The 13,332-nt window shown below is 44.9% G+C and overlaps 1 protein-coding gene across 2 annotated transcripts in view; it reads left to right on the top strand.

Annotated features, from left to right (window-relative positions):
* Nucleotides 1-7,995, top strand: part of LOC138525627 (zinc finger protein 268-like) — a 395,809-nt gene extending 387,814 nt beyond the window's left edge. The window contains exon 3 of one of the 2 annotated variants that reach the window (XM_069635683.1): nucleotides 2,606-7,995. In XM_069635683.1, the coding sequence (XP_069491784.1) occupies nucleotides 2,606-4,170 (1,565 nt within the window). In that variant the 3' untranslated portion in view covers nucleotides 4,171-7,995. Of the gene's footprint in view, nucleotides 1-1,619 lie in introns of both variants that reach the window. The other variant, XM_069635682.1, reaches the window with a different exon arrangement.
* Nucleotides 7,996-13,332: the final 5,337 nt, after the last annotated feature.

The raw sequence follows: 13,332 nt of genomic DNA on the forward strand, positions 1-13,332 counted from the left end.
AGAGACCATCTGAGGCAACCACTGACTGCTCAACATTCACACTCACAGACACACAGGGACCACCTGAGGCAACCACTGACTGCCGGACATTGACACTCACAGACACACAGAGACCATCCAAGGCAACCACTGACTGCTGGACATTGACTCTCATAAACACATAGAGACCATCTGAGGCACCCACTGACTGCTGGACATTGACTCTCATAAACACATAGAGACCATCTGAGGCACCCACTGACTGCTGGATATTGACACTCACAGACACACAGGGACCATCCGAGGCAACCACTGACTGCTGGACAAGGGTACTCACAGAAAAACATTTGCATACAGACAACCATGCACAGAAAACCCTAAACCTAACCGTTAGCCATTACCCCTAGCCACTAGTACGTTATAATGCCCATGGCAAGTACCCCTTTTTCATAATCCCAATCACTAACCCATACCCTGCCCATGTCAATTGTTAAGGTTACAAATCATTAAAAATCGATCAGGTTTGGATATATCAGCCTGAAGGTGTCAAATGAGATAACTACTTTACAACTACAACAAAGCAATTTTCTCATATCTGGCAATGCAGCCTTAATTCACCATTTCAAAAGCATGTGTTATTGTTAATTTAGTGGACGTGAATATCTCTCCTCCCTCGCTCCCTCCCTCGGTCCTATGGTACCTAGGGCTGAAAGGGGCCTATTGATTGTAAATAAATAGCTATAAATCTCACTATTTCAGATTTTACACTAGATCTCTGCTTCTATTCATCATTTTCTTGGTCCAAAGCACTTTAACGCATGTGTGTTTAAGCACTTTATGAGTAGACTAGAGGGTGGGTCCAAAGCACTTCCATGCATGTGTCTTTAAGCAGTTTATGAATAAGATATAGGTTCTTAGTATGAAACTGTTTTTGACACCAGGTGACAGAATTTCATCAAATGATTTTAGGAAAAATGTGCCTGTGTGATGTGGAGTCAGAGTGGAACGAGTTAACTGTATTTCATGACAATTACTTAAAAGGAAAGATGTCTTAAAATGTTTCAAAATCAAGACACACATGTTTTTTTTTGTTTGTCCTTGACACTTAAACACTAATTGACACTTTGTGGCAGGGTTCTTCGAGGCATTAGGGTGCAGCTTCAAAGAGAAGGTTTAACCACTTTCTCTGATCCTTCATATGTCCCAATCTTTAGCTCTTTCTTCCACTTTGTTTTCTTGACTGGCAAGATACCTCATTAAGTTAAGTGCTCATCTCAGACATTGCCCAACTGTAGCCAACCAGGTTTAAATCCCTGCAGGGCTCATTCAGCATTTCATTTTACGTATGTTTGAGTGCCACTTAATTGGGTAATAATAAACCACCTGTTTTTACAGTGCTGAAAAGTAAGAGGAATGCTGTATGAAGCCCTATTAGAAAAGTGATTTGTTGATTATTACTGGCCTGGCCTTGAAGATCTCTGTCCACACAGCGCCACAGTTCCTCTCAGAAAAGCATCCCCTACTGTGATTCCCTGCATCAATTTTCAAAACATTACAATTCCCACTGAAATAGAGTATGAATATAATTGCTATGTGCTGTTTAACAGATGTATACATAATCTGTTGCTTTAACTCCTCAGGTGGCTGAAGTATGAAGAGAGAAAGCAACACTGCAATTCAGGGAAATTACCTGAAAAATGAAGACCCAGGAAAGGTTTACAAGGAGGAACACTGAGCTCTGAGTGTGAAAGTTGTTTAATTCCATTAAACATCACCGTGTCTAAGGCTTATCAGTGGAATCAGTGCACACAGGACCTTTGCAAGTACTTTCTTTAACAGAACAATACGTTAAAGAGGACAGCGTGTTTCCTGCAAGAAAACATATAGGACAATCGTCTATGAACTCAATGCAAAGGTGAACATTTTTAATTTTATGTTTGTACTGATGCTTTATCGGAGAAGACACAGGTGGAATGTGCTGTCTTCCCATGATTGCATATAGGTTAAACCTACTAAACTCTGATACATTCGCCTGTCAGTGTGGCGGTGCCTGCTAGAAAACCTTTGATCATAAAATCAGTCTGATTCATCACAAGAGAAACCATGTGGTAGAAGGTGTCAGAATTGCGGTCTAGTGTGTTCAAGAAAAAGGTGCAGCACAATGTAGATTGTCCATAGGGGTACAACCATAGAAACCCATAGAAAGAAGCTGTTGCAGGTAAAATCAAGGGTCCCGTGAGAGGTTTTCCTGACTTTGAAATTATGTGAATTCTTGTCATGGCATTTTTTCTCAGCAAAAACCAATCTGAAGACACTCCCCTCCAAGAACAATTGTATCAGTGCCCTGAATGTGATAAACAATTCAGTCTTGAAAGACATCTAACTCAACATGAAAGAACACACACCGGAGAAAAACCTTATCAGTGTTCAGAATGTCAGAAAAGATTAATTCATAAAGAGACACTAAGGCGACATAAAAAACAAGACACTGGAGAAAAACTTCATCAGTGCTCAGAATGTCCGAGAAGATTCATTCAGAAAAGCAATCTGACTGTACATGAGAGAAGCCATACTGGAGTAAAACCTTATAAATGCTCAGAATGTCAGATAGGATTCAGTCGAAAAGACAATTTGACTAAACATGAGAGAAAACATACCGGAGAAAAACCTTATGAGTGCTCAGAATGTCAAAAGACATTCAATCAAAAAGAGAATCTAACTGAGCATGAGAGAAGACACACTGGAGAAAAACCTTATCAGTGCTCAGAATGTCAGAAAAGATTCAGTCGAAAATATAGTCTGACTCAACATTTGAGAAAACACACTGGAGAAAAACCTTATCAGTGCTCAGAATGTCTGAAAGGATTCATTTGTAAAAGCAATCTGACTGTACATGAGAGAAACCACACTGGAGAAAAACCTTATCAATGCTCAGAATGTCATAAACGTTTCATTAATAAAAGTGGCCTAACTACACATAAAAGAAAACATACTGGAGAAAAACCTTATCAGTGCTCAGAATGTCAAAAGAGATTCAATCGAAAAGACAGCCTAACTCAACATGAGAGAAAACACACTGGAGAAAAACCTTATCAGTGCTCAGAATGTCAAAAGAGATTCAATCAAAAAGACAGCCTAACTCAACATGTGAGAAAACACACTGGAGAAAAACCTTATCAGTGCTCAGAATGCCAGAAAAGATTCTGTCGAAAATACAGTCTGACTCAACATTTGAGAACACACACTGGAGAAAAACCTTATCAGTGCTCAGAATGTCAGAAACGATTCAGTACTAAAAGTTACCTAACTGTACATAAAAGAAAACACACTGGAGAAAAACGTTATCAGTGCTCAGAATGTCAGAAAAGATTCAGTCATATAAGTGATCTAACTAAACATAAAATAAAACATACTGGAGAAAAACCTTATCAGTGCTCAGAATGTCTGAAAAGATTCATTTGGAAAAGCAATCTGACTGTACATGAGAGAAAGCACACTGGAGAAAAACCTTATCAGTGCTCAGAATGTCAGAAAAGATTCAGTCATATAAGTGATCTAACTAAACATAAAATAAAACATACTGGAGAAAAACCTTATCAGTGCTCAGAATGTCTGAAAAGATTCATTTGGAAAAGCCATCTGACTAGACATGAGAGAAACCACACTGGAGAAAAACCTTATCAGTGCTCAGAATGTCAGAAAAGATTCAGTGAAAAAAGTGATCTAACTACACATGAAAGAATACATACTGGAGAAAAACCTTATCAGTGCTCAGAATGTCAAAAGAGATTCAATCGAAAAGACAATCTAACTCAACATGAGAGAAAACACATTGGAGAAAAACCTTATCAGTGCTCTGAATGTCAAAAGAGATTTAATGAAAAAGACAGTCTAACTCAACATGAGAGAAAACATACTGCAGAAAAACCTTATCAGTGCTCAGAATGTCAGAAAAGATTCAGTTTTATAAGTGATCTAACTAACCATAAAAGAAAACATACCGGAGAAAAACCTTATCAGTGCTCAGAATGTCAGAAAGAATTCAGTGAAAAAAGGCAACTGATTGTACATGAGAGAATCCATACTGGAGAAAAACCTTATCAGTGCTCAGACTGTCAGAAAAGATTTAGTCAGAAAGGCAATCTGACTCGACATGAGACGACACACACCAGAGAAAACACCATTCTCTGAATGTTGGAACAGTATCAGTATTGGAGAGGATTGTTCTAAATATAGGAAAAGTACACTGTAGAAAACACTTCTAACTGCTCTGAATGTCAGGACAGCTTCAGTGTGAAAGCGGTTTCTGACTAAACAGGAGACTAAACACAGCGGAGAAAAACTTGATCAGTCCAAAAACATTCAGGCAAAAGGACGGTCTAAGACAACAGGAGAGGATACGCACTGTCATGAAACCTTACCAATGCTCTGAATTTCAGCAAGTTTCAGTCAGAAACCAGTCTGAATTGCCATGAGTCAGCAGAATTATAGAAAACAGATCACAATACCGATGAGCAAAGTCACCACACCTGATAAAAGTACTGGAGCAAGTCATGTAATGGACAATTACACACATGGCTGCTGTTGTAAAGGCTTCACTCTCCACTGCCGTGTGAATATAAAGACGAAATATGATAAAACTTGAGCCACCCAGCAACAATAGCCCCAGTTGGCATAGGTGCAGTATGTTTTATTTATTTTGTAGTGTTTGGTTATTTACCCAATTCAAGCATAGCTGTGTCAGAGCACTGTGAACCAGGGGGGAGATGTGATGGTTTATGAGATCAGCCAAAAGAAATTAATAGTCAACTTGTGCCAGTCTATATAGTGCCAATATTGTCCAAGAGACCCTAAAAGGGTTATTTCAGTCTTTTGATGCCAATTGCCATTATATACAATAGCACCCCGATAATGCCTCCAGTATTTTTAAATGGGTATTAACTGACAGATAATAATAATAATAATAATAATAATTTGATCCAAAGCACTTTACATAGCACATATTTACATACATTATTATTATCCAATCAAAATCGGTACTCACTTAACCTCAGAAGGATGAAAGGCTGAGGTGACCTTGCCAGGATTTGAACCTGCAGATCAAACACAGATCACAGCAACGAGCGCTTTACCCGCTGGGTCATCTTACCAGCTATAGATCTGCATGCCGTCAGAGTAACGTATTATTAACAGATGGCACGGAGCTGGCACTTGATATTGACAAAGTAATCTTGGCGATAAAACGCCAAAATTAGAACAGGTACCAGATAGAATAGCGGCGGACCCCTTCTCTGTTGAAATAGATCTATGGGCTCCCATTCTGACAATTGCGACCAAGGGAGCGATACCCTCGTCGTGCTTCTCAGCGATAATCCAACCTACACTTAAGAAGCTTCAAAGGAATAAACCAGACTCATATAGACCGATTTCACTTCTGGACTCTCTTTTTAAAATCTTTGGACATGTTCTTTTGGCTACGATTAGGAGTTGGGTGTATCCCCTGTACAGCTGGGATTTAGACCAGGGTTGGGTCTTTCCCTGGTGGTGACCCATTCGCTGTACCTGAAGAAGGAGCCCATTTATCTGGCATTCATGGACCTCTAAATCAAATCAAGTTATGGCAGGTGATCGGATCCATGAATTGGCCAGTGAGAATTGTTTATCTTTTAATAAAGCTCGATCAAAACACAGAATCACCCGTAAGAAGTGGGCAAAAATGGCTGCTGCACCTCGTGGAGGCAGGAGTATGCCCTGGCACCCCTACGGGGGGCTTGGCTTGAGCCCATGGAGTTGAGTTGTGCCTTGCTGGAGCTCCGATTAGGATCCTTTTCATGATCCTATTACCTGGTGGTAAACAGTGAATCCTGAGACATTGAGCATACCCACATATTTAGGAGGCATTTCCCCTCCCCGATGAGCAAAGCTGGTGCAAAACAGAGCAGTCTACACCGAGAAAACTGCCTGTCAACTGAGGGCCAGAGACGGGCAAGATGGCGGACGCAGCCGCGGCCCTGGGCTGAGGAGGAGGAGAGACCGCGGCCAATGTGAAAGCAAACAAGGCCGGCAACTCTGAAGGCAGAGAAGACTGTCCCCGAGCGGGTGCAGGGAACCTAAGCAACGTGGCTGGGCATGTGAAATGCAGGTCATCGACCCACAGCCCCCCGGGGCAGATGACCCCCAGAGTCATCGGAGAGGTAACCTGAGGCATGGCAGACCCACCAACGGACCCAGCGTGGCTGAAATCTGGGTCTGGCACGTGCTTGGTACCGCAGGACTGGGCACCGCTGCCTGGCCATAAATGGAAGGGCAGAATACTGTCCGACTGGAACTCATCTGTATTCGCCCAAGTGCGAACTCAAACATAAAAGGCGGAACATTGGGAGGGGCGGGCACGGTCGCCAGCATGGTGAGTGCACTCGGGGCCCCTGCACCGCGACCGTGTGTTACGGAGGAGCAGCATGAAGGTGCGAAACACAAAGGCGCAACAACCATAATTGTGAACCCAGACGGAGCTGGCCCTAGCAATTTATGGGCATGAAAGGAATGTGTAACACAGGGTGAATAAACCTGGTCATACGGCTTGCGACAATGACGCATGCACCGGGGAAGAACACAGCGCTCCACCCTCTGACACAGCTGGGGAAGCGAACTGAACTGTGGCCAGCCTGCACTGAACAGTGCCTGAGGGCAGACAATTGAACCTCCTACAGCAGAGAATAAATGTAGGCGCTGCGCGCTGGGCTTGAGGCAATGTTGGGATAGGCATTCTCCACAGACAGGGAACTCCCCCCCTACGGCTCAACTACATGGCAATAACACCAAAGGAGCAGCAAAACTGGCCAGCTCATAATAGTACTAAAGCTACGTGATTGTGCCACAAGGAGGTTGGTGGTCGGCAATAAGACCGTTGCAATGGTTACAGTTTAAACCTATCTGCCCCTACAATGTCAGACCACTGAATAACCGATAATTAGTCCAGTATTAGTGGATACAGAGGCACAAGTGGTCTCCACTGAGTAGCGGAAAGCCGAAATCTGCTGCGGGCATGCAGCCCTGCCAGGCAATGGACTCTGGGTGCTGTGAACAGCCTGGGGGCTTGGAACCAACCAGTCTTATGACGCTAATGAGCTGGTGCACGATGCTAGTGGCCACGTGCTACCTAGTGGTGTAGGGATAGAGTTACTGAGCGAACATAGCTCTACAATCACTGCAAGGGCTACTATGCAGATGACCATAATAACCGTAGCAAGGATTCGGCAGGGTCCACGGGCACCACGCTGCAGCGAAGTCCAACAACTGAACAGCATCGGAAGGACGGAGCATCAGGCCGCACTCCAAGTCCCACCTAGCCATAAACAAACAAGGTCATGTCCCCTACCAAAGGGAAGAAAAGAAACACGATCATGGAATCTTTCAGCGCAGCCAGACCTTGTGAGACATCACTAACCAACGTGGTGGTACAGGAAGAAGCGGGGGCTTCGGGCGCTGGAGGCGGGAATTACCAAGTGCTGGAAGCAATAGCAACGCTGAGAACATTTATTGACACAAAAATCGAGGAGGTCAAGGTCGACATGCAGTTAATGCGGCAGAATATACGTAACCTAGCGGAAAGGGTGACGGCTACAGAGGCTGGGCTAAAAGAGACAACTGGCTCCACGAAAGCGCTAGAAGTGAGACTTGGAAAAGAGAAATGCAGTGCTAGAATCTCGCTCGGAAAATGCCGAAGGGCGCACCCGGCGCAACAATGTGCGGTTGCTAGGGGTCCCAGAGGGGATGGAGGGCCTGAACCCCACAAGCTTTGTAGAAACCTTGCTCTTGCAGGAGGTGGGTGCTCGTAACCTCACGCAGGAGTTTGCGGTGGAGAGGGCCCAAAGATCCCTACAAAAGAAGCCCCCCCTGGGATCACACCCCCGGTTAATGATTGCAAGGATCTTGAACTTTCAGGACAGGGAGGTCATCATGAAGCACTCAAGAGAAGGCAGGTGATACATCGAGACAATTCCAAAATAACGGTATCCAGTCATAATGTCGAATACAATATTTTCGAAAGTAAAAATGTCGAAAATATTTAGTCGAAAAACAAAAATGTCGAAAAACAAAAATGTCGACTTTTTTTCGATTTTTTTCGATTTTATGTGTTAATAATAAATATATTATTAAACTTTTTTTTAAAAATAATTAAAGGTATTTCCATGTGGGGTGGGGGTGATGGGGAGGATGGGGATAGGGGTTTGGGATGTTTTTTTTAATAATTAATTAATTATTTAATATTATATTAAAGATTTTTTTAAAATAATTAAAGGTATATCTATGGGGGGTGGGGGGGATGGGGAGGAGGGGAGGGGGGTTGGGTTAGGGGTTTGGGATGGGGGGGTTGGGGGGGAGACCCCCCCCCATAATAAATGTTACTATCTGGGTAAAAAAAAAAAAAAAAGTGTTTTGGGTTTTCGATTTTTTTTTCGACATTTTTTTTCGAAATTATGACTTTTCCTATTATATGTATGTGTTTTCGACTTTTTTACATTCGACATTTTTTTTTCGACATTTTTGCTATTCGACATTATTTTTTCGACTTTTTGACTATAAACCAAAATAACCATATACCCGGATTATACACCTGCAGTCCAAAGAGCCAGAAACTCCTTTGTGCCGATTAAAGCCAGACTTCGGCATCTGAATCTTAAGTACATGCTATTGTATCCATCCAGACTTAAAGTGATCTACAAGGGCCGTGCTATTTTCCTTGAGACTCCGGCTGTGGCTGCTATGTGGCTAGAGCATAATAATCTGGAAGGGGGTGAAGAAAAGGGCACTTGATAGAAGCCCCACCACGGGAAGGAGGTGGGAATGGGGGGAAGTGTAAACTCACTGGCGTGGGTATTGTCGCTTGCAAAATAGAAATGGGCACCCACCGAATCCACACGAAGGAAATGTAAGTTTGATGGGGGCGACACCTGGCCACTTAACCTGGGGCTACAGGTCTAACCTGCGCAATGGTTGATGTTGGCCTGTTGCCGACAAAATGTAACTCGCACACGTTGACCCGGACGGGTCATTTATGTGCGGGGGTGTTCGAGCGCTGCATGACGGTAGCATCAGCTGGGCGTGTTTGGACAGTTATGTTTGTTGTTTCTTTAGTTTTAGGCACTTCACTTAGACAGGGCGGATGCAAGGGTATGGCTAACTGGGTTGGGGAAAGGAAGGAGGGTGCTAGGGTTGCTATGGCGAAGGGCTGGGCACAAGCTGAAGATGGGAAGGGGAGGTGGCAGAACACAGGGGAATGGTATAGGTACCTATGGCGGCAAGCATTACAAGCTATGGCTGCAAGGTTCATACCTGCGCAGGAACCGTGTGAAATCCTTCCTTAACAGAAAGAAAGGGTCTATCGCACTACTACAAGAAACCCACCTAACGGAAGGAGATATGTCAAAGTTGAACGAACGCTGGGGGGGTACAGGGATACGGGGTGGCTTACTCTAAATATGCCTGTGGAGTTTACACATGGATAAATGACGATGTGCCCTTTCAGTTGCTGGAGATGGAGGCTGACACAGATGAGCGGTATCTGATACTACGGGGCTTCATAGAACAAGTGGAAGTATGCATAGTGAATTCCTATTTCCCCAACCACAGTATCCCGGCGCAACTGAGCATGCTGTGCGGTGCCAAAATAACGCCACCCAGGGGATGTTTTTTCATATGGGGAGCTGATTTCAACTGCGTCAGGGACATAGACTTGGACAGGTCCTTCCCACCGGTGAACAGATTAGCTGCAGCATAGACTGCACTAAGCACATTACTGAGGAGCCTAGACTTGGTCGACGTATGGAGAGAGCTGTACCCCAATGACAGGGGCTTCTCCTACTTCTCTCCACCGCGTGATCTCCACACCAGGATAGACTATCTATTCATGGGCAGGAACCACCTGGCGGAGGTGGCATCAGCCCAATACCTGGGCAGGTCAGTATTGGACCACTCGTCGCTACTGCTGGAGTGGCGCAAGCTGGGGACAAGACCTCCCATATCTATGTGGCGCATGCCTACGGATGCCCTGACCGATCAGGCTTTTAACGGGGTGCTCAGAACCAAGCTCGAGGAGTATATGGAGCAGAACATAGGTGGTGTGAAAGAATGGAGTACAGTGAGGGAGGCGATGAAAGTGGTGGCGAGAGGGGAGGTCATCACGGGTGTGGGTGGCATTCGTAAAACCCTGAGGGTGGAACTGGAAAAATGGGAAGAAGATGTTAGGTGCAAAGAAACTAGAGCACAAGGGAATCGGGAGGTGGAGTTATAATCAGGAAGAATTGTTGTGATGCCTGGGAGAGGCTGTCAAAGTTTGATTATTGATTACTCTGAAATCCACCAGGGCACACGCAGAGGGAGACAAGCCGTGCAGGCTGTTGTCATGGCTATGCAAGAGGGAACACCCAAGGCATATTACCACAGTGCTCAAAGACGACGGTGGTAATGCACACACAATGCAACAGGGAATTAATGATACTTTTAGTGAATTCTATTCATAACTATATAAACACGAACAACAGGTGCCGTGGGAGGATATCTTAAACACACTGGAAGAAATAGGGCTGCCTAAGTTGGATACGGCAAAGGGTGAAGGGCTAATACAAGACATCACGGCTGAAGATCTAGGGGAAGCAATTAGGTCACTAGCCTCCAATAAGTCTCCTGGGTGTGACGGACTCCCTCCAGAGTTTTATAAGGAATATGCGGTGACACCTCACCCAGTGTTTCTGGAAGTGTTTAGAGAAGCTTATGATACTGGGATATTACTGAAAAGCATGAGGGAAACGCTGGTGATCCCGATCCCTAAGTTGGGGAAGGCCACTGACAACTGTTCAACTATGATGTAAAAATATTGACAACTATACTAGCTAAACGGCTCTCCAGAGTGATCGGGGACTTGGTCCACAGGGACCAAAACGGCTTCATACCGGGCCGCAGCACGGCCTTGAATCTGCAGCGTTTACAACATGTCATGGCCCAAACTGCCGATTCTCAGGAGAGCTACGCAATAATCTCGCTGGACACTATAAAAGCGTTTGACTTGCTTTATTGTGAGTGGCTGATCGCTGTGCTGAGGGAGTTTGGGATAGGCGAACAGTTTATTAGGTGGGTGGAAGTACTATATAATACACTGGTGGCAAGGGTAAAATCCGGGAGTGTGGTATCATCGGCCTGGGACATACAAAGGGGTACCAGACAGGGGTGCCCCCTGTCGCCCATGCTATATGTGCTTGGGTTAGAACCGATAGTAATATACCTTCGGAAGCAGTTCCCGGAAGTGTGTGTCTGTGTGGGGGCATCACCCACCTGGTACCACTATACGCGAATGACGTACTGCTGTACGTGAATGACCCCGAACATAATGTCCCATTGATAATGGAGGTGCTAGACAATTATATGAAAGTCTCTGGGATTTACTTCAGCAGAGTAAAATCTTGTATTTTCCCGCTAGCAGGCCTGAGAGGTAAGGGAGTGGAAGCATTACCGAAGGTGGGTATTCAATGGCAGCTTGAATCATTCAAATACTTGGGGGTGAGCATTAGACACACACCTGAGCAAATGCACATTAGCAACACGGCAGCTGTGCTGAAATGCTTATGGAAGTCCATGACGTTCTGGGCCAAGCTGCCGTTATCGCTGATGGGCAGATCAGCCATCACCAAAATGATAATCTTGCTGCGATTTCTATACTACTTCAACGACGTCCACTACTATATCAAAGCCTCCTTCTTCCACCTACTGGAGGTTCTTCTACAAGACTTCTTGTGGGGAACGGCCAGACACAAGTTGACACTTAAGACACTATGCTTACCATATAGGGAAGGGGGGATATAACTACCGGATCTGGAAAAATACTACCTTGCAGCACAACTCAGCTACGTGGCTAAATGGCTCTCTGGTGAGGCTACCCCTGAAACAGGGCTACTGAAGCGTATGGTGGCTCCGGCACACTTGAAGGAAATATTGTGGGTGCCATTAGGCTGCTTAGGGAGTACCCCCATGCTTGTAACACTGGGGAGACAGGTGTGGCACAGGACCACAACACTGTTAGGACTGGGGCGCCCCATTCGCCTGAGACTCCACTTGCTGCAGATGCATGCAGAAGCACGATGGATCAGCTGGTGGTGAGGCATTGGGAGAGATGGGGCATTTATACCTGGGGTGATGTGTATGAGGAAGGGGTTTTCAGAGAGTTTGGACCACTAATGGGAAAAGAAGGGATACCTAAGGGGCAGTTCCTGTGGTACCAAAGAATTCGGAAAGTGGCAAAAGAGAAATGGGGGAATTGGCCTGAGAAACCAACGTTGAGTCCCTTGGCGACCCTGCTACATACCCTAAATGATGCTTGGAACCAGTGTCCAGGCTATATAGCTTACTGATAGACAGGCCCAATCCCAAAAGTGCAATACTGAAGGAACGGTGGGAGGCGGACCTGGGAGAGGCTATAACGGACAGGGAATGGGAACAGATTTAGTTCTACCCCAAGGAAGTGTCTAGAAACTCCTGGTTCAGATTAATTCAACTCAATGTCCTGTACCGTACTTATATGACGCCGCAAAGGATAGCTCAATTCAGTATTAAAACGCAGCCACTGTGCCCCTGGTGTGGAATAGAGGAGGCAGGGATGATACACATGTTTTGGAGCTGTGCCCTTATACACAAGTTCTGGACACGGGTAGAACAGACTTGCAAAAGGGCTGGGATTTTAAGATACACTTGGGCCCCGAAGGAATGTTTGTTGGGTGCGTACCCCAGGGTCAGCAAATTTTAACATGTGGTAAGATGTATGAACATGGCATGTATACTTGCCAAAAGAACTATAGCAATGGCCTGGAAATCAACCAGGGGCCTGCAATATGCACATTGGTACAAAGAGTTTGAGCGGTGGGCGGAAGCCGAAACCAGAGTCTGGGGTGAAGGGGTGGCCAGACTGAGGAAAGTGCAGGCAGTACATATGGCGCCTGGAAAGTGCTGGTGTGGGACATGTTTCACCCCTCGGACGACAAGCCACCATGAACAAATACAAACCCTATGTGACATAGTTTACCAGGATACCTCTACATGATTAAAGCTGAGTAATAATGCCCAAGACCCACCACTGAGTCATGTGGACCACTTGTACTAGCCATAACCCACGCCTATTTATATGGACTGGGAAGATGTACCCAGGAATGCATGTTAATCTGCCAGGTGAAGTAAGTTTTGGTTTGTTAATTGTTAACCAGTTACTAATATAAGTTGACTATGCAAACACAACAAGATGCTTCAAGACTGTAGGCCTGCTATTACATGTGTAACTGTCACTATATATAAATGCTAATAAAAATA

Source organism: Ambystoma mexicanum, chromosome 7p (assembly GCF_040938575.1).
Source record: "Ambystoma mexicanum isolate Mex_15411 chromosome 7p, UKY_AmexF1_1, whole genome shotgun sequence".
Lineage (NCBI taxonomy): Eukaryota > Metazoa > Chordata > Amphibia > Caudata > Ambystomatidae > Ambystoma > Ambystoma mexicanum.